At 40.5% G+C, this 24,549-nt stretch overlaps 1 protein-coding gene across 2 annotated transcripts in view; it reads right to left on the bottom strand.

The window, feature by feature from the left end:
* LOC149434759 (chloride channel protein 2-like) overlaps nucleotides 1-24,549 on the bottom strand; it is a 224,962-nt gene that overhangs the window by 127,173 nt on the left and 73,240 nt on the right. For both annotated transcript variants that reach the window (XM_089663427.1, XM_089663428.1), the window contains exon 7: nucleotides 17,816-17,917. In XM_089663427.1, coding sequence (XP_089519553.1) covers nucleotides 17,816-17,917 — 102 coding nt within the window. The remainder of the gene's footprint in view (nucleotides 1-17,815; nucleotides 17,918-24,549) is intronic.

Genomic DNA, 24,549 nt, shown 5'->3' with positions numbered 1-24,549 from the left:
GCAGCAACTCAAAATAGTACTCAGTAGTTTGTATGGCCCCCATGTGCTTTTATGCATGCCTGACAACATCAGGGCAAGCTCCTAATGAGACAACGGATGGTGTCCTGGGGTATTTCCTCCTGGATCTGGACCAAGGCATCACTGAGGTCCTGGACAATCTGAAGTGCAACCTGGCGACGTTGGCCATTCAATGGTATCAATTCCTTCATCCTCCAAAAACTGACTGCATTCTCTCGCCACATGAGGCTGGGCATTGCCGTGCACCAGAAGGAATCCAGTACCCACTGCACTGGTGTAGGGTCTGACAATTGGTCCAAGGATTTCATCCCGATACCTAATGGTAGTCAGCATGCCATTTTCTAGCCTGTAGAGGTCTGTGTGTCCCTCCATTGATATGCCTCCCCAAACCATCATTAACCCACCACCAAAAACGGTCATGCTGAACGATGTTACAGACAGTATAACATTCTTCACAGCTTCTCCAGACCCTATCATGTCTGTCACATGTGCAGTAGGTGAACATTCTCTCATCTGTGAAAAGCACAGGGCGCCAGTGGCGGACCTGACAATTCTGGTGTTAAATGGCAAATGCCAATCGAGCTCTATGATGCCGAGCAGTGAGCACAAGGCCCACTAGAGGACATCGGTCCCTCAAGCCACCCTCAAAGTCTGTTTCTGATTGTTTGGTCAGAGACATTCACACCAGTGGCCTGCTGGAGGTCATTTTGTAAGGCTCTGGCAGTACTCATCCTGTTCCTTCTTGCACAAAGGAGCAGATTACAGTACTGCTGATGGGTTAAGGACCTTCTAGGACCCTGTCAAGCTCTCCTAGAGTAACTACCTGTCTCCTGTAATCTCCTCCTCCTCTTGAGACTGTGGTGGGAGACAAAGCAAACCTTCTGGCAATGGCACGTATTGATGTGCCATCCCGGAGGAGTTGGACTGCCTCTGCAACCCCTGTAGGGTCCAAGTATTGCCTCATGCTACCAGTAGTGACACAGACCCTAGCCAATTGCAAAAATAGTGAAAAACAGTCAGAAAAGATGGAGTAGAGGAAAAAATGTCAGTGGCCTCCACCTGTACAACCATTCCTGTTTTGGGGGTCATCTCACTGTTGCCCATATACTGCACCTGTTAAATTCATTAACACCAAAGCAGGTGAAACTGATTAACAGTCCCCTCTGCTATTTAACTAACCACATCAATATCCCAAGAGTTTAATGGCTATACTCCGATTAAAAAGCGTTCCTTGAATTATTTTCAGCAATGTATACTGAACAAAACTTTCAAGTTTTCATATTTGTGAATAGATTAATTGGCTCCATCTAATGACCAAAATGCAGTACATTTTTTCCTAGAGGTATTTCAGAAAACTATACTGCATTTTGGCTACAAGATGGAGCGGATTATACAAGAGAATCTATTTGAAAAAATATAATGATGTTTAGCTCAGCTTGCGTGAATGTTTCTGACATTCATGCAATGAATGTTTTATAAACAGACCCCAACGTGTATTGTAAACTCTAATAATAAATGTAATTGCTACCTTTTGGAATACTAAAAATACCATTGAAAGCATTTTAATACATCTCTTCAAGTGCAAAAAAATAAAGTACTTTTCAGCCAGCCAGAAATCTTGTAAACTGATAAGTTCCTGTATCCTCTGAACAGTTATCAGTTAGTATAGTTTCCAGCTATCTCCATGGAAGACCCCCCCCCCCCCATTATAGAGAAGGGGAAAAGGTGCTATTATATAGTTCAAAAACAATGTCATGTGGTCATAACACACTCCCTCCCTATCCTAGGGTTACAGCACTCCTCAGAGATGCAGTCACCACATCTAAGGACCAATAAACTTCAATGCTATCATATTTTGTTCTTGGTCTTAGGTACACTTTGAATGAAAGTGGTACCTTGGAATTAAGAAAGCAGCTCTTAAAAGATTATTTTCTTTAAATCACTGTACTATTGGAACTCTTTTGGGTCAGAACAAAGCATGCAGTATTTTCATTTTTCCATTTTTTTTCCTTTCACAAAAATGTTTTCAATTCAAGGCAAAAAACAAAGGTTTGGGGTATTTTTATAGAACAATTTTTTTCTAACCTTCTAAACAGTTTTAGCTTTGTTTTTATTTCACTATCCATATACAAACTGTATTTTGGCCAACCAAATGTGCACACATGGCAGGGTGACAACACTATTGCTAACTGTGAGAGAGCAACAATGCATTGTTTGCCTGCCACATTAAGTGTTGTTACATGCAGGATCACAGGTAAAAAAAAAAAAGTGAATGATTCACAAAAAATGTGTGCTAAAGAAAACAATATACAGTGTGCCAAACATATACAAAACTATATTTGGGTCTACATACACTTTAACCGCTTGCCCTCCAGAGGATTTACCCCCCTTAATGACCAGGCCTTTTTTTGCTATTCAGCACTGCACTATTTCAACTGGTAATTGCGCGGTCATGCAATTCTGTACACAAACGAAATGTAAGTCCTTTTTTTCCACACAAATAGAGCTTTCTTTTGGTGTTATTTGATCACCTGTGCTCTTTTTATTTTTTGCGCTATTAAAAAAAAAAAAACAAAAAAAAAAAAACAACGATATTTTTTACTTTTGGCTATAAAAATATATAGTAAACACAAAGTTAGTCATAACTTTAGGCCAAAATGTATGCTGCTACATGTTTTTGGTAAAAAAAAAAAATCCCAATAAGTGTATATTGATTGCTTTGTGTGAAAGTTATAGTGTCTACAATCCATGGTATAGACACTGCAATTTATGCTATTTTTTTGCTATACAGCGCTGAGCTAGTTTAACGTACAATTGCACAGTCATGCAATGCTGTACATAAATAAAATTTATGTTCTTTCTTTCACACAAATAGTTCTTTTTTTTGTTTATAGCGCCAAAAATAAAAAGCACACAGCTGATAAAATATCACCAAAAAGAAAGCTCTAAGTGTTTGAAAAAACCCAATATTTTCTCATTTCTGTCATAAACAATATCCAAAAAAAAACAAATTTTGTCATAAATTTTGGCCAAAATGTATTCTGCTACACGTTTTTGGTAAAAAAAAAAATCCCAAGTGTATATTGATTGCTTTTTGTGAACGTTATAGTGTCTACAAACTATGGTATAGATAATGGAATTTAAACAGCTTTTACTTTCTGACTGCCCATCATATTTCTTGAGGTGCTAAAATACCAGGATACTACAAACACCCCAAAATAACCCATTTTCGGGGCGGAGAGGCATATTGAGTCCATGGAAGATTTATTTTTTTTCTACAAGTTTTTGGAAAATGACAAAAACTTTTTTTTTTTTTTTACCCCACAAAGTTATCACTTAAAATGATATATTGTTCACACAAGCCATGGGTATATGTGGAATTACACCCCAAAATAAATTCTGCTACTTCTAACGAGTATGGGGGTACCACATGTATTACATTTTTTGGGAGCCTAGCCACATACAGAAGCCTGATATCCAATGACCACTTTGAAAGCCTGAAGGTGCGCAAGTTCCTCATTTCACTTCCTCACTACCTATCACAGTTTTGCCAGGATAGCACCAACCCCCCCCCCCCCCAAATGACCCCTTTTTGGAAAGTAGACACCCCAAGGAATTTAAAAAAAAAAAAAAAAAAAAAAAAAAAGGAGGCATAGTGAGTATTTTGCATATCTCATTTTTTCTCAGAAGGTTTTGAAATATAAAAAAAAAGAGAAAAGAAAAAAATGTTTTCGTTTTCTTTCTTCATTTTCCAAAAATTTGTGGCAACAAACGAGATCTGCAAAATACTCACAATGCTTCTTAGCAAATTCCTTGGAGTATTTGCTTTCCAAAAATGGGTCATTTGGTGGGGTTTGGTGCTATCTTGGCATTTCAGGGCCTCCGAAACTGTGATAGGTAGTCAGGAAGTGTTATGAGGAAATAAAGCCCTTTAACCACTTCCCGACTGGCCGTTGTATATAAACGGCCGGACGGTGGCACTGCAGGGTCGGGTGGCCGTTTATAAATGGCCTCCCCACACCCTGCTTGTGTGCGCTCCCTGGGAGCGCGCAGCACCGCAATCCGGTGCCCGCTGTGTCCTCCGGACACAGTGAAACACCGATCGTCGGACGGGACCTCTGTACGAGGTGACAATCAGTGATCACATGCAAAGTAGTAAGCAAGATGTCACTTCTGACACCATTGCTTACTACGTGTGAAATCTGTGAATGATCACAGAGGGCACATGGTACAAGGCTGTTGTGACCAATCACAGCTCACTCAGTTCTCAATGGCTGCAAGAATGCAGACAGAGAGAAAGAGAAATGATTGCTTTTACATTCTATATGGGTGTAAAAGCAATCAGTGTAAAAAAAAAATAAAAATCTTCATCACCCCCCAAAAGTAGTACAGTGTCACCATGGTGACACTGTACTGTTAGGGTGACAGTATGTAAAAAAACAAAATAATAAAATAAATATAAAAAAAAATAAAAATTAAAAAAAAATTATAATTTTTGGTTATAAACTAATTTGGCTTTTTTTTTTACTAAAAAGATAACGGAATAAATTTTGGCCAAGATTTATGATGAAATATTATTTCTTTGCAAAATTTTATAAGAAAAAACACTTTTCAAAATTTTTGGACATTTTCATTTACATAGCAAAAAAAAATAAAAATCCCAGCGGTGAATAAATACCACCAAAATAAAGTTTTGTCTCAAAAAAATGGTAAAAAATTCATAAGGCTACACTGCTGCATGACCGCACAATTGTCATTCAAAGTGTGATAGCGCTGAAAGCTGAAAATTGCCCTGGTCAGGAAGGGGGTAAAAGTGTCCGGTCTGGAAGTGGTTAAAAGCCTGGAGGTGCTTATTGGATTTTGGAGTCCTGTACTTGGCTAGACTGTCAAAAAGTCTCTCACATGTGGTATCCCCATACTCAGGAGAAGTAGCAGAATGTATTTTGGGGAGTAATTCCACATATACCCATGGCATGTGTGAGCAATAAATTAATTGACAATTTTGTGTAAATATTTTTGTCATTTTCCAAAAACTTGTGGTAAAAAAATAAATTAATTATTCTATTGACTCAACATGCCTCTCAGCAAATAGCTAGGGGTGTCTGCTTTCCAAAAAGGGTTCATTTTGGGGGCTGGGGGCATTTTATGCCCATCATTAGAAGTTTATGTCACACATGTCACACATCACTCTTCTAACCACCTGAAGACCAAGCCTTTTCTGACACTTTTTGTTCACATGAAAAAAAAACAACAAAAAAAAAAACAGTATTTTTGCTAGAAAATTACTTTGAACCCCTAAACATATATTTTTTTAAAGCAGACACCCTAGAGAATAAAATGGTGGGTGCTGCAATTTTTTATGTCACATAGTACTCGCGAAGCGATTTTTCAAACCCAATTTAAGAAAAAAAAAAAAAACACTTTTTTTAGTTTTATTGCACAAAAACACAATCTATTGGCCAATTATTTGGTAACTTAAAGATGATGCTATGCTAAGTAAATACAGTGGGGCAAAAAATTATTTAGTCAGCCACCAATTGTGCAAGTTCTCCCACTTCTGGCACTGCAGGATCTGAGTCCCTGGCTGCTTAGTGTGTTACTGATGGTAGCCTTTGTTACGTTGGTCCCAGCTTTCTGCAGGTCATTCACTAGGTCCCCCCGTGTGGTCCTGGGATTTTTGCTCACCGTTCTTGTGATCATTTTGAACCCACGGGGTGAGATCTTGCGTGGAGCCCCAGATCGAGGGAGATTATCAGTGGTCTTGTATGTCTTTCATTTTCTAATTATTGCTCCCACAGTTGATTTGTTCACACCAAGCTGCTTTCCTATTGCGGATTCAGTCTTCCCAGCCTGGTGCAGGTCTACAATTTTGTTTCTGGTGTCCTTCGACAGCTCTTTAGTCTTCACCATAGTGGAGTTTGGAGTGTGACTGTTTGAGGTTATGGATAGGTGTCTTTTATACTGATAACAAGTTCAAACAGGTGCCATTGATACAGGTAATGAGTGCAGGACAGAGGAGCCTCTTAAAGAAGAAGGTACAGGTCTGTGAGAGCCAGAAATCTTGCTTGTTTGTAGGTGACCAAATACTTATTTTCCACCATAATTTGCAAATAAATTCTTTCCAAATCAGCCAATGTGATTGTCTGTTTTTTTTTTCTCATTTTGTCTCTCATAGTTGAGGTCTACCTATGATGCCAATTACAGGCCTCTTTCATCTTTTTAAGTGGGAGAACTTGCACAATTGGTGGCTGACTAAATACTTTTTTGCCCCACTGTAGATACCAAACATGACATGCTTTAAAACTGCGCATGCCTCGTGAAATGTAAACAAACTGCATACATTTTTAATATCCATAGGCAACGCTTTAAAAGCCTTTACAAGCTACCATTTTAGATTTACAGAGGAGGTCTAGTGATAGAATTACTGCCCTTGATCTGGCGTTTGTGGCGATACCTCACATGGTGCAACCGCTGTTTACATACTGGCAACTGGGGTCAACTTTTGCACACACAGGTGAGTACGCACACGGGGGGGGGCGAGGAAATTTTTTTTAAAGTTATTTTGATTTTAATTATTTGTACACTGTCCCTTTCATTTTTTTTAATCACTTTTAATGCTATCAAAGGGAATTCAAATATCCCCTATAACTTCAATGGGCATTGTCATATTCTTTTTTGAGAAAACTGGGGTCTATATTGCTTCCCCAATTTACAAATGGTGGTTTATATCCTGAGAAACTGAAGTGATGAAATGCTCGTAGGTTCAGATTTCTTAGACTATATAGATGATTGGCACCATTATGGTCTCCAATCAGCTCTATGGTCAGCTGGCAGAAACAATGGCTGCATTCTCAGGTTCTCCTGATGGCACGGGACTGCCCGAGAAGGCCGTGGAAGGCAGTGGGGGGGGGGGGGGGGGGGAAATCTTCTCCCGCTGCTTGTAAAAGCAATCCTGCAGCTAATTAGCCACTAGGATTGCTTTTACATGAAAGCCCATTGCCGGCAGGCATCATCCTGGTATAACCACTCAAATTCCAGTACGTCACTGGTCCTCGAGTGTATATGCTATGTTTTTTTTTTCCATGAAGCCTGTGGGCTGAATGAAAAAAAAAAAAAAAAAAAAAGAAGAAATCTCTGCCAGAAAAAGTGTGTGGTATGCCCACCATTAGAATATACCTCCCTGCACCCACCCACTTCTAATGGTGGGCGTACATGAAATGTACCAATATTATAAAACATATATGCCAAAGCATATGGGCCATCCACCCACTGGCCACCCCAGGCCCCCTTCCTTTGGCATATATGCTATTTTTTAACTCTCAACCAACAGCGCTGCCCACACCTACTTGTGTATATTCTGAGAGCAAGTCCCTGTTGCTTTCAGAAGAAACAGGTCAGTACTGCAGCTGAAAACATTCCTGCAAATAAACAGCAATGGTTAACAATAAAACAGTAAAAGTGTAACAATAGAACAGTAACAACAACAAAAAAAACTATTTTTGGTTTTTAACATTTTTTTTATTTTTTTTGGAATTTGTACTTTTCATTTTTTTCACTTTTTATTTTTTAACCACTTGAGCTCCTGAGGATTTACCCCCCTTAATGACCAGGCCTCTTTTTGCTACTTGGCACTGCACTAATTCAACTGATAATTGCGCAGTCATGCAATGCTGCACCCAAACGAAATTTACATCCTTTTTTCACACAAATAGAGCTTTCTTTCGGTGTAATTTGATCACCTGTGCGCTTTTTATTTTTCACGCTATAAACAAAAAAACGCCAAAAATTTTGAAGAAAAACAATATTTTTTATTGTCAGCTATAAAAAATATATAGTAAACTCAAAGTTGGTTATAAATTTAGGCCAAAATGTATTCTGCTACATGTTTTTGGTAAAAAAAATCCCAATCAGTGTATATTGATTGCTTTGTGTGGAAGTTATAGCGTCTACAAACTATGGTATAAATACTGCAATTTACGCCATTTTTCTGCTATACAGCGCTGCGCTAGTTTAACGGACAATTGCGCGGTCATGCAATATGGTACATAAATGAAATTTACATCCTTTTTTTCCCCCACAAATTGAGCTTTCTTTTGGTGGTATTTGATCGCATGTGCGTTTTTTATTTTTTGCGCTATAAAAAAAAAATGGCTGACAATTTTGAGGAAAAAAAAACAATATTTTGGACTTTTTGCTATAAAACATGTCCAGTAAAAAAAAATGCAAAAATCAAATTTAGTCATAAATTTCTGCCAAAATGTATTCTGCGACATGTCTTTGCAAAAAAAAAAACCCAATACGTGTAAATTAATTGGTTTACGTGAAAGTTATAGCGTTTACAAATGGCGAGAAAGATACTGGGATTTTTAGGGGTTTTTTTATACTAATAATGGCGGCGATCAGCGAATTATGGCGGCGATCAGGGACTCATGGCGGGACTGCGGCGGACATTCTGGCATTGGGGAGTACTGACTTGGGGTCACTGACATCCCCAAAAACACTAATACAGTGATCAGTGCAAAAAAAAAAATAAACTGACACTGTACTAATGGCAATGGGGAGGAATGGGTTAACTTTATTTAGCAGGGAAGGGTTATAGGAGTGAGGGGAGTGTTTTACTAGGGGGTGGGGGGGTGTACTGGCGGGACAAGGCTGATCGAGAAAGTGAAACTATTCTTTCTCGATCAGTTCATCCTCGAGCTGACAGAGAGGTGACAGACAGCACAGCTACTGCAGCTGTGCTCTCTGTCACCGTTTACCGCCGATCGCCGGCTTCATAGCCGCTAATGAGCGGCTGTGACCCGGCAACTGACATCTGCGGCGGTGATCCACAGGACAAATAGGGCGGCAGTGCGCCTCGCGCGCGCCCCATATTTGTTTACAAAACATACGTTTTAAAACGTGGTTTTGCCTGTGAGTGCCGCCCTGCCGTCGTATATGTACAGTGGCTGGGCGGCATGCGGTTAAACTTTAACTTTTTAAAACAGATTGTAGGGTCTCTCCAAATGCGATAGCCAGTTTCCTGACTACCTAACATCTTTCGAGACCCTGTGTAAATATATGCCCTGAACTGTACTGTGCTGTACCCTATACTAATACTCCACTAGTGTGTGGTAGCGACGGAATCAGTCCTCGAGGCAGAGACCAGGTTGGCCAGGACAGGAGGGACAAAAAAAAGCGGCTGTTACGCCTAATTCCATGTCTGCTGCAGACACATCTTTTTTTGGGTTTCCTTTGGGTTGGGGTACCAGGAATGGCATCAGGAAAATGCCTCTCATGCAGCTGCCTAACAGCATCTGGGTTGGGGGTTTGGGCCACAGCACCTTCTGGATACAAGAGGGTCGTGATGATCTCTTCCTGGAATTTTAGGAAAGATCCACTACGTCCAGTTGCTTTGTAAAGCACAAAAGCATTATATAGAGCCAACTGAAATAGACTTTTTTGTACCAGCGTCTGGCTTTTTGGGAAACTAAGTACGGTTTAAGCATCTGGTTGTTAAAGTCCACCACTCCAATGTTAAGGGTATATTCGAGGACACAGAGGGGCTTCAACAATATCAGCTGCTGTGATAATTTGGATGGCCGTACCTGCGTGAATGGAAGACAGGACGAAAACATCCAGTTTGCCCTTCCACTTCACTGCAAGCAATTCCTCATTTCTCAAGCAGGCTTTTCCCCCCTTTGAAAACAGGTATTTACAAGCCTTTGGGGGAACCCCCCAGTGATTAGGTCGCACGGGACCACATGCGCCAATTCTAAGATTGTAAAAATGTCTAAATAGTGTCCACGTATAAGTGGTATCCCATATGGAAAAATGGTGATACCAAGTCCCAAACTATTTTGCCACTGCTCCCCGTGTAGTCTGGGCATCCAGGGGGCTCCACGTGACTATATTTTCCCCTCATAAATCTAAAACTTATATGTATATCCTGATGCCCTCGCACAGGTCTTATACATCTTGACCCCATATCTGGCACGCTTGCTGGGTATAAATTGTTTGAATGCAAGGCGGACAGAAAAATGAATGAGGGACTTGTCAACGCTGAAGTTTTGCTGGGGAGTATAGACATTTGCAAATTTCTGGTTAAGGTGATTTACAAGGGGCTGAATTTTGTGAAGCCGTTCAAATTCAGGGTCACCCCGAGGACGACTGTGTTGTTGCTGAAATGCATAAAACGTATTATATTCTCATATCTATTCCTGGCCATGGCAGCAGACAACATGGGCATATGATGAATTGGGTCTGTGGACCAATACAATCGCAATTGACTTTTTTTTTTAATGCCCATGTTGAGGGTTAAGCCATTCGGAAACTGTAATGGGTTTCCATGCAAATGGTCTGGCAAGGTTTGAATTTGGGTTGGTGGAGATAAACCTTTGTGCATATAAATTCCTTTGATCCACAATCAATGCATACAGATATTCCATGAAAACAGCTCCAAAAAAATCAAGGGGAGCAGTTAAATTTGCTGCTGATTCCGCCTGAATTCCAGTTTGGGCAGTGAATGAGGGAAGTACGGGTGCTGTAGAATTTGTGGGCTGCCAACCGGGATTTGAAAGCATGTTCGGAAGGACACTATGGGCTCTACGGGCCTGTGTGCGAATTCTTGGTGGCTGCAGGACACTACTTGTGTTCGCCACCGCACCAGCTTGTATTGCACTTATGGGACTCGCCACTGTAGCAATCGTGCACACCGAGATGGACGTGGTCATCCATCTTGTTAAGAATCTTCCATTTTGTATAATTTCTACTCCCAAATCAGCTTTCCTCATCCCCCCTCCCTCTCGGTTGAGTGATGTGGTCTGTTTGATGTAGATCACAGGCAGCAAACTCATTGGGAGGGCGTCATGGTTATAAATCCCACAACTAGCTGGTGCCCCTCTGTCTACGAGACTCTTGCTGGAGAAGGGATCATAAAGCCATAAACCGAGCCCTCACTGAGCTTCAAAAGACATTCCAGGGAGTTGTAAAACATACTTACATTTTAAAACCCAGTTTTCCATATAATTTTAGATCTCCAAATAGGAAATAATTACACAAACATGGCGCACATATTCGGATGGCTCACTCTAATACAAATCGCCTGATACATTACACCCCCTGACAGGAAAGCAGAAAATTATATCTCCTTAACCATTCAAGCAGGTATGTCATATTTCATATCTAACCATTCAGCAGATGATTCTGGGTATTAATCTACTTGTGGATAGAATGTTATATGTACCTAGGAAAAGTTATTGGCCATAGTATAATTTGTGAAGGCTTTGGTCATAACCTGAGCTCCCCGCCTACACAACCCCCTCCCCAAATGAGGCCATTGGTTCTCTGCTTCAGGGAGACACCCTGTGGAGTTCCGAGAAAAAGCTAAGCTGAGTTGAGCCAAGTTGAAGATTCTCCCTTGTAACATCGGAATCAACTCTGGGAGACGGTCCTTTTGCTCTGAACTTGAAAATTGGTTACCCCAAGGCTTTTGGCAACTACCTTATCTATTTAAATTCCTGTTATTTCTTTGCGGTGTTATTGCGCTCTGTATATTTATAATATAGGCTACATCTTTTTCTGTAAATATTTTTATTGCACCCTTTTGACCTTTTAGTAATAAATCTTACTTTCTGAAAGTGTTGAACTGTTTCTAAAGCTCTTTAACGCAAACTAAGAATCCCTGCCTCTGAAAAGCGCTACTGTGTGTTAAACTTTGGTATATCTCTGCCTGTTATAGTGTTATTGCTGATATTGCAGAGTTTCCTCTTTCTCTGTACAAAAAGGAGGTGGTGGCAGTGTGAAGGGATGAGTAATTAACCTAATCCAGTAACAATCGCTCCCAGGCTGCCAACACACAGGTTGTGGTCCATTAGCTGGAAACTCTTTGTGCAGGATGCAGCTGGGCGTGGCATTGTTACGCACGTGACAGCGCGGTTTTAGATTGGCTAGTCCTTCGGTCACGAGTTTGGTGAGAAGAGCTGGGGTCTGTTGACGCGATCGTCACAGTCACGTCACCAAGTGATACTGCAGTGCTGGTATGAAAAAGACCAGGATGTACTAGGCCGCTGGTGCTCGCCAGTTCACCAAAAGGTAGAGCGGCACCAGTACTGGCACTCTGCTGCATAAGAGTGGCATCATGCGTCTGTAACATCTCAGCAACCTGGAAATGGTGTCAGGTATGCCTGATCTTAGCACGGACCTCTTTCTCCATTGTCTGAGCTATGTCAGGGTGCCGTTGCTGTATACAGGTTTGTATTCTGAGGCTGACTGTGTCGGGGCGTCTTCCCCTTCGCTCTCACCTGACATACTCAGAATCCTATAGGCCTCTTCACTAGTGTACCTTTGGTTGGACATTTTGGGCACTAAATTTATAGGTACCTAGTGCGACTCACGGGAAAAAAGAGCGCTTGGCTGTCAGGGACTGCCTGAACCGCTACGGAAAACAATTGCTAACAAAAATGCCTCTCGGGGGATCAGGAAGGAATTTTTTTCCCTGCAGGAGCAAATTGGATGATGCTTTGTGGGTATAGGATTGTTACTTTTTAATTTTTTTTATTTAATGGTTGAACTGGATGGACTTTTGTCTTTTTTCAGCCATAATATGTTAACTATATAAGATCAAGCCTGATTCTGTGAACACTGCGATTTTGTGTGCAATGTACCAAGTGACAGTTATCTACTGACATTGCACTTGCTAGGGAAGGGGGGGGGGTAAGCGTAGGGGCTAAAACGCAGGTGCTGGTAGGTGCCAGGGCTGATCCTGAGAATGCTGCATTTTTGGGGACGCTATACTAATGTGAACGCTGGTATAGTTCTGATCAAAGATATTGATCCATTCAGACACTATACTAGCAATTGAGGTTTATTGTGTAAGTGAGCGTGTTCCTGGCAATCAAGGGGTTAAATGTGATTAATGGTGTACTAGTGGGCAATCTGACGCTATCTGGGAGGGGCGCTAACGCTATCTGAAGTCGCCAGCGACACTAATACAATCTGTACACTGTACTAATGACACTGGTGACAGGGCAGTGAAGGGGGGTGTGCGTTTAAGGGGTTAAATGTGACCGAGAGTGTTCTAACTGGGTTTGTGTGCTGTTTTTACTAACAGTTGATGTTCTTTCTTCTCTCTGGGATGGAATGTGCCCAGGCAGAGAGGATTGACATCATATCCTGTCCTGTGTAACTGTCAACACAGAACAGGATAGGACAGGGACTGATCATCCAACTTAGGCCGGACATCACTGGCCTAAATTGAATGATTGACCCCTCGGGGATTGAATTGTGACACCCGTGGGTTTGCGGGGGCGCCCCCCGCGAAAACTACGTTTATATACATGATCCTGCGCACAGAGGCCGCCCTGCAGCAGTATAAGTACTGTGGGCAGTCCCCTAGTGGTTAATACATGCCAAAGGTTCACACAGCACCATGGATTATCTAAAGTAACGGCACAGCAACTTGCTTTGCAGATCTGTTTGTCTGATAAAGAATAAATCACTGCTAGGAACACTGGCCAAAATTAATGCAATATTTTATATTTACTGTGTATGACAAAGCAGGTAAAAACACATCCTAACTATGGAGTGTTAATGCACCCCCCCCCAAACCATAAATATAAACAAGCCCTTATGGTCCTGAGCCCTCTATAAGGCTGCTTTCACACTGACACACCTGCGGATTTCCTGCGGGTTAACTGTGCTTTGCCATAGACTTCTATTATACCTTGCAGGTGTGGAGCACGTTCTGAAAACCACAGGCTATAATAGCAGGCTATGGCTCAGTGCAGCTAACCAGCAGGTGCACTGAGCTGCACCCGCAGATCAGTGTTAACACAGGCTAATAATTGTTAATCCTTTTATAGGTGCTAATATGCCCATTGCAAAAGCGCAGTGCATGTGTTGTTTAATACACTGACCTCTTTTTCCTGTTACAGCTTCTGCTGGCATCTCTCTCAGTCTCCAGGCTTCTATAAAGGTCCCAGGCCAAGTGCACTTGGTATCACTCTGCCTTGGACAGGAGCAGAAGCTACAGAGGAAGCATTGCCTTATGCGGCTCCTGATCTCTCCGCGGCTGCCTGCTTCCTTTTCTGCTGCTGCCGGCTCGATGCACTGGGATGGCGGGTTGGCAAGACCAGATCATGATCAGTGGAATTCAGACCCTGAGCATGCACTTCCCTGGTGTGAGGTCAAGAGCCACACAAGAGGGCTCCGAGGGTCACAAGTTGAACACCCTGCTTTAAGGTTTTATTGTATGGATCCGCTGAATGAACATCTGCATTTTATCGTATTAATATCTTAGTCAGTGTTCAAAGATTATTGCATGGGCTATAAAAAAAAAAAAAAAAGGAGACATAGGGCCAAAGCTCTTCTGGGACTACTTCTATGGGTCACAGGAGTTCTGCACTCCTGTGACCTAGATTCAGCCATCAGTGGGCTAAAGTCCGCTGTTGGCTGACATTGCTCAGTCAGTCCAGACTTCAGAGGGATCCAAACTTTAATGTCGGGATCCAACCAAATGCCTGAACGGTAGCTGGTGTAGCCTATCAGCATGCCACTGGGGGACTGAGCCAGCTTGCTCTTGCTCCACAGCCCGGTGCTCCAGTGAGCGCTGGAGAAGCAAAGCAGGGAGGTGGTGACTGACCATCACTGCTCACTGAAGACCTAGAACTGAGCAATTAGTACTCTTTGATCTCAGTTCTTGGTGTACAGGTGACCGGGAAGATGTTGCATTGTACCTCCTCCTAAGTGAGTTTTACAAAATATCCTTCCTTTTTGTTTTTTTTTTAGTTAGTTAAATACAAAATATTCCATATGAATATTTTGGATTATCAATGACGCCACCAGGTGAAGCTCTCAGCCTCTTAACAGAAGAGGCTATCCTTGCCTGCTAAGAATATTTGAGAGAAAACAACTTTGCCATGATCGCTTTTAAAAACAAAGATAGAAGAAATAAAACTGTGTAAGGGGTCTTTCACACTGGAGGCAGGGGGACCAGTAAAAACAAGTGGCTGAGCTGTGGTTTTTATGCTCCCAACCTTCCGAAAATTTACAATGCAATTAGCAGAGTTTGACAGATGGTACAGCCTATCAAACTTGGCCACTGAAATCAATAGGGCCGCACTGCAAGCCAAACGCTTGACTCACAGTTGCAGAACAGTCCCACAATGGAAAAATGTGACTCTGCAAATTAAAAAAAAAAAAAAAAAAAAAAAAAAAAAAAAAACAGTAAAAAAAAAAACCGTAAAAAAAAAAAAAAATGTTAAAAAAGTGTCAAAAAGGGGGTAGTAGTGCCTCCACTGTGGATTGCTTTACAGAGGGTGGAAGCATTACCGCCACTGTGAAAGAACACAAACTGTTTGGAAAAAAAAAAAATATGTTTGCACTATTCCTTTCAGTGAAATGATTTACTACAGAAAAAAAGAGAAAATCTCCGATACAGAACATTCAGGCTTGTGAATTGAAAGCGATCAGAAAATTAGCATAGAGTAGTACAGGCATACCTCGGTTTATGAATTTAATTTGTTCTGCGGGACTTTTCGTATAGCGAAAAATTCGTAAACCGAAACGCCGTTTCCCGTAGGAATGCATTTAAAACCAATCAATTTGCTCTGGAGGTCAGAAAAAAGTAAACGCTACTCATGAGTTATTTTATCAAGTCATGCGGTATTTTAGTAGTGAGAACCATGTGTTAATGTTTCAGCTGTCAGCGGAGTTCCCCACTGACAGCTGAATGTAAAAGAAAGAATTGACGGCAATTAAAAAAATAATTAAAAAAAACAAAACAAAACAAAACAAAAATCGGTGTGGGGTCCCCCTTCCCATCCATACCAAGCCCTTCGGGTCTGGTATGAATTTTGAGGGGAACTCAAATACCAAAATTTAAAAAACAAAAATAGAGTGGGGGTCCCACCCTAAATTCATGTCAAACCCTTATCCGAGCATGCAGCCCGGCAGGGTCAGGAAATGGGGGGGGCCACATTCCCTCAAACATGTAGTGCGAAAAAAGACAGGACACAGCCTTTGACAAGTCCTTTATTAAAAGAAAAAAACTAATTGAATGTCTCCCGCAGTAGATCCAATGTTATTCACGATGTCGACCGCCCCTGAATAAAGAATTTTTAAAAAAAAGCTCCGCTCCCGACGATGGCTCCCGGCTGTCGGCTTCTTAACAGTTTTTAAATATGTAAGGGATGGGGCCACCCAGTGACATCACACATGTGGCCCCACCTCCTTGTGATATTGACCCAGCATGCACCAGTTGACACCACAAGGTGGGGCCACACGTGTGATGTCACTGGGTGGCCCCGCCCCCTTTTTAAAAAATGTTGGCATGGGGGTTCCCCTCACAAATTCATACCATACCCGATCGGCTTGGTATGAATGGAGGGGGGACCTCATGACGTTGTTTTATTTACTATGGTGCTGGTTTTTAAATGTAATTACCGCTTTTCTTTTTCTTCACTATAGCTCAGAGATTCAGCTGTCATTTTCCCCTCAGCTAAAAGAAAGTAAATTTCCTTTTAGTTTATTTCTCCGAGTTAAAAGAAACAATGTTTCCTTTGAGTTTCTTAAAAGAAACAAAGTTTCCATAACTCCGGGGAAAGTGACAGCTAATTCTGTGAGCTATAGTGAAGGAAAAAAAAAAAAGCCAGCAATTGCATTTATAAATCAGCACCGACATACACTTCGTATTGCGAAAAAAAAAAAAAAAAAAAAAAAAATCGTAAAAAAATTGGATTTTCATTTGTAAACCGAAAATTACGTTAACTGAGGCATTCGTAAACCGAGGTACACCTGTATAGTAAAATAAATTAGGTACCTTTGTGAACTGAACCTTCTAAATTCCAGAAAAGATAGTATTTAACAATCCTTTAAAAATCCAAATTTTGATCTATCTTGTTGCCAGAAAATGCATTTAATACTAAAGAAGCCACTATTATCCTTCTTCCATTGTTTCTGAACCTAGGGTGGTTTGCATAAAGCAGAACTGTAAAAGGTCAGCAGACCAAAGAGCATACTTGGTGAAGTACAAACCTCATCTGCCCCATCTTTGCACTGGCATACCTTATGAAGAGATTCTTTTCTCACTTAACTTGCAGAATGATCCTGTGGACAGAAATAATTCTACATCCAGCTGTAATACTGATTTACTATCAGAAACCAGAAGGAAGCAGAGATCATGCCAGACACATGGGTTGTGCTTTAGGCCCTATTAAAATGATTATAAACCTTCACCTTGTAAAACAACCCATTTAAAATAGAAATGAAATGCAAAACATTTGTGTACAGATATAAAAATACATTAAAAATACCTTTATTCCCTTTTTTATAAGTGATCACTTTCCCTCTGTTCTCAGTTACATAGATAGCAAGGAGAGGACAAACAGCAGTACACTGATCTTCCCACTGAATGGCTGTGTGGGAAGGAGGGGGGGACATCAGGACAAGTCTGATTGTTGAAGAGGAGAACATTAAGTTTCCAGCATGGATAGAGAACTGAACACCGTGTGTTCTCCTGCTTACTGTGGCCAGTTTTTAATAAGAAAGCAGAGGGACTGGCAGGAACACCAGGGGTTTCACACAAAAAAAGCAATACAAAGATAAAAGGATACTTTTTCACACAAAGTACATGGTATAGCAGGCACATATCAGGAATATGAAATGTTGGGTTTACATATTCTTTCAGGATTTGAGGAAAGCAAAGAAAGAAAAATAAAAAACATACCAATTATTCCTTGTGCATGACTGGACTGCTCATACTGCACCTACTTTGAAATGATACATGGCCCAATAACAATGAGTTTTAAGAGAGACTTACTTTTTCATAAGAAACTTGTTAATGGCTTTCTGCTTCCTCATAAATTCTACAATTTTTCGATTCAGGTAAACAAACAGCGCACCACCAAATCCACTAGCAATCCTGAGGAATAGACAAATTAAAAAGTATAAGAGGGACCATCCCACTATGATCAACAAAAATAGGTCAACTTTTTTTTTTATTTAAAAAATAAATAAATTTTATATATTTGTACCTACCATAAAATATTTTAATTGGAGTAAAATGCTGAACACAAGATTGCAAAATAGTCTATTGACAAGCAAGTTATACTGCTGCCTTCAGGAGGTTTGGACATTAGCAAATCAAAAAACATTAAGCCAGCCTCTGCATAGCCCTGTCTCCATTAGTCTTGTGGAGAAGTAGTACTTAAAGTGGTTGTAAAGCCTAAACATTTTGTACCTTAATGCATTCCTTGCATTATGATAAAAAATGTTTGGGCATGATAATTGCCCCCTCACCCCGCCCGTTACATTTACCTGAGCCCTCATTCAATCCAGCGCTGTGTATGTCTGCTCTTCTCTACTCTCATTTCCTTAGTCTCACAGGCTTTACTGAGACAGCAGGAGCCACTGGCTCCTGCTAATCAAAGCCAGTGACGAGGGAGCGAGCACGCAGGTAGGACCCCATAGGAAGCATTTTCCTATGGGGCACCAGCTAGAATCGGAGCCAAGAGAGCCGCAGTGGGCCAAAGAAAAGGAGGTTTAGGAACGCGCTGTGCAATTCCATTGAACAGAGCAGTTAAGTATAAACCTCTTTGTTTTTTTTCAACAACTTAATCTCCAGAAAGGTTTTACCTCCTCCCTGACCAAAGCATTTTTTTTGCTATTGTTTCTTTCATAACTCATTTTTATGGAATAGACACACCCACGGGTCCTTTGGAACTGAGATCCCCAAAATCTCCTGTATATTTTGGATTATGTCTTGCCAAAATACCTGTATCTTTGGACATTCCCACCAAATGTGCGCCATTGTCCCTAATGTCCCACATTCCCTCCAACACAATGGTGATGCCTCCTCTCGCTGTTTATGTGCCACACTCTGTGTACAATACCATCTAGACAAACATTTATAATTCATTTCAACTATGTTCATATTCCTCATCCAGTGTATTAATTTTAACACTTTATTTTTCTGTTGATCATTGATTTTTGTACCCAATTCTCTTTCCCATTTTTCTAAAAATGTCAGAATTTCAGCTCCCATGAGTTCAGATAGGATCTTATAAATCCTTGAAGTTATATGTTCACAATTCATCTTCGAGCTCATCAATTTTTCAAATGGTAGCATCTCTTCCACCATCCTCAGTGGCGGGGGGAGTGTTGAGACAAAATGTCTTAATTGGCTATATCTCAATTCATCTAGTGCAACAAATGTATTTTTTTAAATCCTGAGGGAAAATTTTTTTTAAATCCAGGAGGGAAAAATTCTGTGTCAACCAATGGCAACAATAGTGAATTATACTCCCATCCCAAAGACTTGTGTAACCCATCCCATATTCTCAACACTTCCTTTGTTAATGTGCTACTATTTACATCTATTACCCATATATTTACATGGGATCCATATGATCTTCTCCAATTGTGTATTGCTTATAATACTTTCCTTTTTAACCCAACTTTTCTTTTTGAATTATGTGTCCATTCAACTACCCGTGATAATAAAACTGAAATAATATTTCCTCATGTTTGGCAGATTTAATCCTCCTTTCTCCTTTTTGTAACAGAGTTTCATATTTAATTCTTGGTTTCTTATTATCCCTGATAAATCTCGTTATCAATTTTCTTATTATCCTAAAAAAAAATGTGGGTATATTTATTGGGAGCATTTGAAACTTATACATGATTTTTGGTACTATTACTATCTTAACCAAATTTATACATCCAATCCATGAGACCCATCCTCCTAAAAGTCTTCTCAACTCATCTTTGATTTAATTTATTAGCGGGATGTAATTAACTTGATATAGATCTTTTTATTGCTGAGGTTAACTTTATTCCCAGGTAACTTAATTCCCATTCCCTCCATTTAAAAGGAAAGTCTTCTTGCAGATTCTTCCTCTCCGATTTTGATACATTAATATTTAAATTTCAGATTTTGTAGGGTTTATTTTTAAGTTAGATAATTCTCCATATTGTTTTAATAACTTCATTAGATTAGGTATCATCAATCCAGGGTTCTCTATATAAAACATATCATCTGCATATGCTGCAACTTTATGCTCTATTTCTCCTATTTTAAGTCCCTTAATATCTATGTTCTTTCTTACTGATGCCAGAAGTGGTTCCAGGGACAATGCAAACAGTAATGGTGACAACGGGCATCCCTGCCTAGTACCATTATACAATCTAAAGGACTCAGACAGGGTCCCATTTACCTTCACCGCCGCTGAGGGTCCATTATAAAGTTTTTATCCATTTTAACATTTTTTCCCTTATTCCTAGGACTTCCAGCGTATTTATCATAAACCCCCAATCTATTCTGTCGAAGGCTTTCTTTGCATCAATCGACAATATTATTGTTGGCTGTCTACTTCTCTTTGCTTTTTGCAAAAGGAGTAATGTTCTCAATCCATTGTCCTTTCCTTCTCTTCCTGGTATAAACCAGACCTGGTCCAAAATGTATCTATTCCAGCATCAGCTCCTTCAACCTAGTAGCCAATACCTTCGCGAATAATTTAGGGACGGTATTCAACAGTGATATGGGTCTATAACTAGCACATTGAGTGCCATCCTTTCCTTCCTTAAGAATAATTATATGTGCATGTAATGATTCCCCTCTTATTTCTCCTCCCTACGCATACATATATCTGCAGAGTTTAGGAATCAAACTCTTTAAATTTTTTATAGTACCCCACTATATAACCATGTGGGCCCGGACTCTTCCCTCCCACCGTATTTTTCAAAGCCTCCCTAATTTCCTCCTGAGAAATAGTTCGATTTAAAGATCTCAATTTATCCATTGCAATTTTGGTAAGTCAGCTGCTGTTAAAAATTCTTGTCTTTTCTTACTCTTTTCTTTCTCTGTTTTTTTCTGATTTATAGGGTTCACCACATACAGTCCACTGTAAAACTTCTGGAATCTTTCTGCGATACCAGTGGTGGTGTAGACCAGATCTCCATTTTCATCTTTGTTTCTATATAGTTCTTTGATTTATTTTCCTTCAACCTCCTCATCATATATTTTCCTGGTCTGTTCCCCCACTGGTATCTTTCTTTTGAAACTCTATTAAATGTTTTCCTTGTTTCCTCTTCTATTAAATCTTTTAATTCCTCTCTTTTAAGAATGATCTTTCCATGTAGGTCTAAATCCTGCTTTTTTTATGTGTTTGTTCTAATTTATATAGTTCAGTTATTTCTTTTAATTTCTTCTCTCGATCTTTCTTTTTTTTTTTGTACATGCCGCTATCAAGATTCCTCTCATATAGGCCTTATGTGCCTCCCATAGCGTTACCACCGATACTTCCCCAGTTTCATTTTATACAAAAAATTTTTCTAATTCTTCTCTTAACTTCTCCTCTATGTCTGGATCATTTAGAAGTATCTTGTTTAATCTCCACATTGCTCTTTTATTTCCCTCTCCTCACATTCTTAGTCTCACCGTTACAGAAGCATGGTCCAAAATAGTCATAACCTCTATGTTAGATTTAATCAAAGTTTCCAACTGTCTATGTTCTATCAATATATAGTCCAGTTGCGAGTACGGTCCACGTGCAGAGGAAAAGAAGGTATAATCCCTTTCTCTAGGGTGTTTTATTCTCCATGTATCTATTAATTGGTTTTGATGTAATCTCTTTTTCAACTTTCTTAGTTTTTTCCCTCCTTGTCTTTGCACACTAGAAGACGCATCCATCTGTGGATCCATACTGCAGTTAAAATCTCCAGCCACAATCAGACAACCTATCTTGAATTACATTATTCTCTCCATTAAATTTGAAAGGAAATCTTCTGCGTTCCTATTTGGACAATATACATTCACCATTGTGTATTTTTGTCCCTGCAGTCTTCCTCTTAATCCCAAATACCGACCCTCTGAGTCTACCATTTTCCCCTCAACTTCAAAGTTTATATTTTTTGCGAGTCCTATTGCTACTCCTTTTGCCTTCTTTATTGGTGAATCTGCATAATACCATGTTGGGTGAGACTTTGAGTATAACTTAATGTTAGTCTCATAGGAGAGAAGCGTCTACTGTAGAAAAACCATGTCTGTGGAGTGTTGGTGTACTTCCCTAAGTATCTTATGTCTTTTAGTTGGAGAATTAAGGCATTTCACATTATAAGTCATAATATTGATAAAATTCATATCTAATTTCTATAAGTTATTTTCAAGTCTACTTTCCATTTACAGGTAGGGATACCCGGATCTTTTTGTATATGGACACCACCTCTATTTCCCCTACCCCCCTCCCTGATCCCCTCTCCTCTTCCCCTATCCCTCCCCAAACATCCCTTGGCCTATATATTGCCCTGGAATCTGACGTGGAGCCCCCCAACTACCAATTCCTTCTTTGGGGTATGACTCTGAGCATGTGCACCACTTTAGGTCATCTATCTTCAATACATGGGCTTCCCCCTTCTTCCCCATTTGTCGACACTTAGGAGACTCCGGACGCCTACCAATTTTCTAAGCTTCATCTTGGGATTCGGATGCCGAGCTGGGGGGGCGGCACGTGGGAGCGAGATCCAAGATGAAGGGGTAAACAAAAAGACAAAAAAAAAAGCCCCTTCAGATCTCTCGCCCTGCAATCTCCTCCCCCGCGCCCTCTAGCAAGCCTCCCATCAGCTTTCATTCTTTTTCTATTTACTTATTGCCATTTCTCACTTCTTAGCTCTATCTTCTCATTGAGTCCCTCTGACATCCCACTATTTCAACAGTCTGCAATTCTAATTTTTCACAAAAGTCTTTAAATTTTTCTGGATCTCTCAGTCTTGCCATTTTACATTCTTCCACACAATCAAGCAAGCCGGGAACCCCCAATTGTACCGAACTCCTTTCTCTTTCATCTGTTCTAATAGTGGTTTTAGAATCTTTCATCTCATTAGTCTCGGGAGCAACATCCGCAAAGATCTGCAATTTCATTTCTTCATATTTTATTTCTGGGGTCTCACAAAGTTTTTACCATATTCTCTTTCTTCAAAATTATGTAAACGGACAATCACGTCTCTTGGAAGTTCTTTAAAATTTTCCCGGTCTTGGGCCTCCATTATCCCTTTTATTTCCTCAACTCTTGAGGACATTCATCCCAAGTCCTTATGGATCACTGCCATTTAATTTTTTAATCGAGCTTTCCAGTTTTGCGAACATTTCTACATCTCGTTTTTGGTAGGAATTTGCACTAATGCTCCCAAGTTGGTCCGTCTCATTTTGTTCTATTATACTTTCATTACTTATGTATTCATTCGGCTGATTTCCTTCCCGTATTCCAAGTGACAGTCTGGATTGTTCCCCATCAGACTTCCTCTTTTTTTCCTTTTTGATTTTCCGGATCATGAGTCTCAGGACTTTTTTCCTGTATCGGCATGTATTTTTTGATAGTACTCATGTTAGCGTTTGATTGGGGGGACTTTGCCCCTCCTCCTTTAGTAGATATGCTCTTCATTTCTATTAGGCTTGTCTTTAGAAGAATATTAGTCAAGATATATTTAGATCTGATTTTGATCATGCAGATATGAGATGTGGCCACCTTCTCTTAAGTTCATTTTCCTTAACCTAATGAGAACATCCTCACCTTCTTCTTCAACTCGCACAGTCCCTCTTCACAGATATTCAAACTTCTGTATTATCAATACATTAATACAATATTGATATAAAAATATTGGCCGTTGTCCACAGCAACTCACCATGTCCGTTCAGTTTTGTCTCTCTTGCTTCTTATGGGTTTTCTGGGTCCACATTTTCCCAAAGCTTTTCCTGCTGTTGGATGTCTCAAGGTTTTCTTTTTTTTTTTTCTTTCTAGGTTACACGTTCTTTTTATGTGTTTTCTGGGGGATCTTTCCCGATTTTGATCTCCCCAGAGGGTCTGCTCCAATCCCTCCAGGGATCCACCTCCCCTCTGAGCTCCACAGGACCTTTGCTCTGCTCCACTATGGAGCTCAGCTCAGACACGGACACTCCCCCCTTGTGTCCAGCCGGAGGCTCTGTCAGCTGCTCTCCGACACAGGGAGCTCTGGTGTCCATCTCCCAGACCACCTTCTCCTGCTCTCACTTTAGCCACGTGGGTGCCTCTCTCCCTCTCTGTCCCAGTCTCCGCTGCTCCACGTGGAGGGATCCGATCCTCCCTCTGCACACCACTTACTCAGCTCCAGCCGGTGTATCTCAGCAGACAGGAGACATCCCCCTGCTGCACGGCCGTTAGACATCTCCACTCCTCCAGGTAGGCAACAGCTTCCACACACATCGGCATCCGGAGCTCCTCTGTCTGCCTAGCTCATGGTGCCATGCTCAGGCCCCTCCCCTCTAAGTGTGGTTATAATAAGCAGTTGCGGAAAAAATCCTGATATTAGGTTTTATGGTGCCGCTGCAGTCCACAAATGGTCACTATCAAATTTAACTGAGCATGTTCTGCACAGAAGAGTGGGTAAATATTGCAAAGTCTAGATGTGTAAGTTAGCAGAGACATATCCCGACAGATTAAAGGCTTTAATTAAAGCAAAAGGTGGTTCCACAAATCCTTTTTCCAACTCTGATCAGATTAAAAAAAAAAAAAAAAACAGATG

The sequence above is a fragment of the Staurois parvus genome, unplaced genomic scaffold (genome assembly GCF_062004578.1).
Source record: "Staurois parvus isolate SC_StPar_1 unplaced genomic scaffold, SC_StPar_1.0 ptg001686l, whole genome shotgun sequence".
Classification (NCBI taxonomy): Eukaryota; Metazoa; Chordata; class Amphibia; order Anura; family Ranidae; genus Staurois; species Staurois parvus.
The sequence above is the reverse complement of the archived record's forward strand: the minus strand, read 5'-3'. Positions and strand labels throughout refer to the sequence as shown.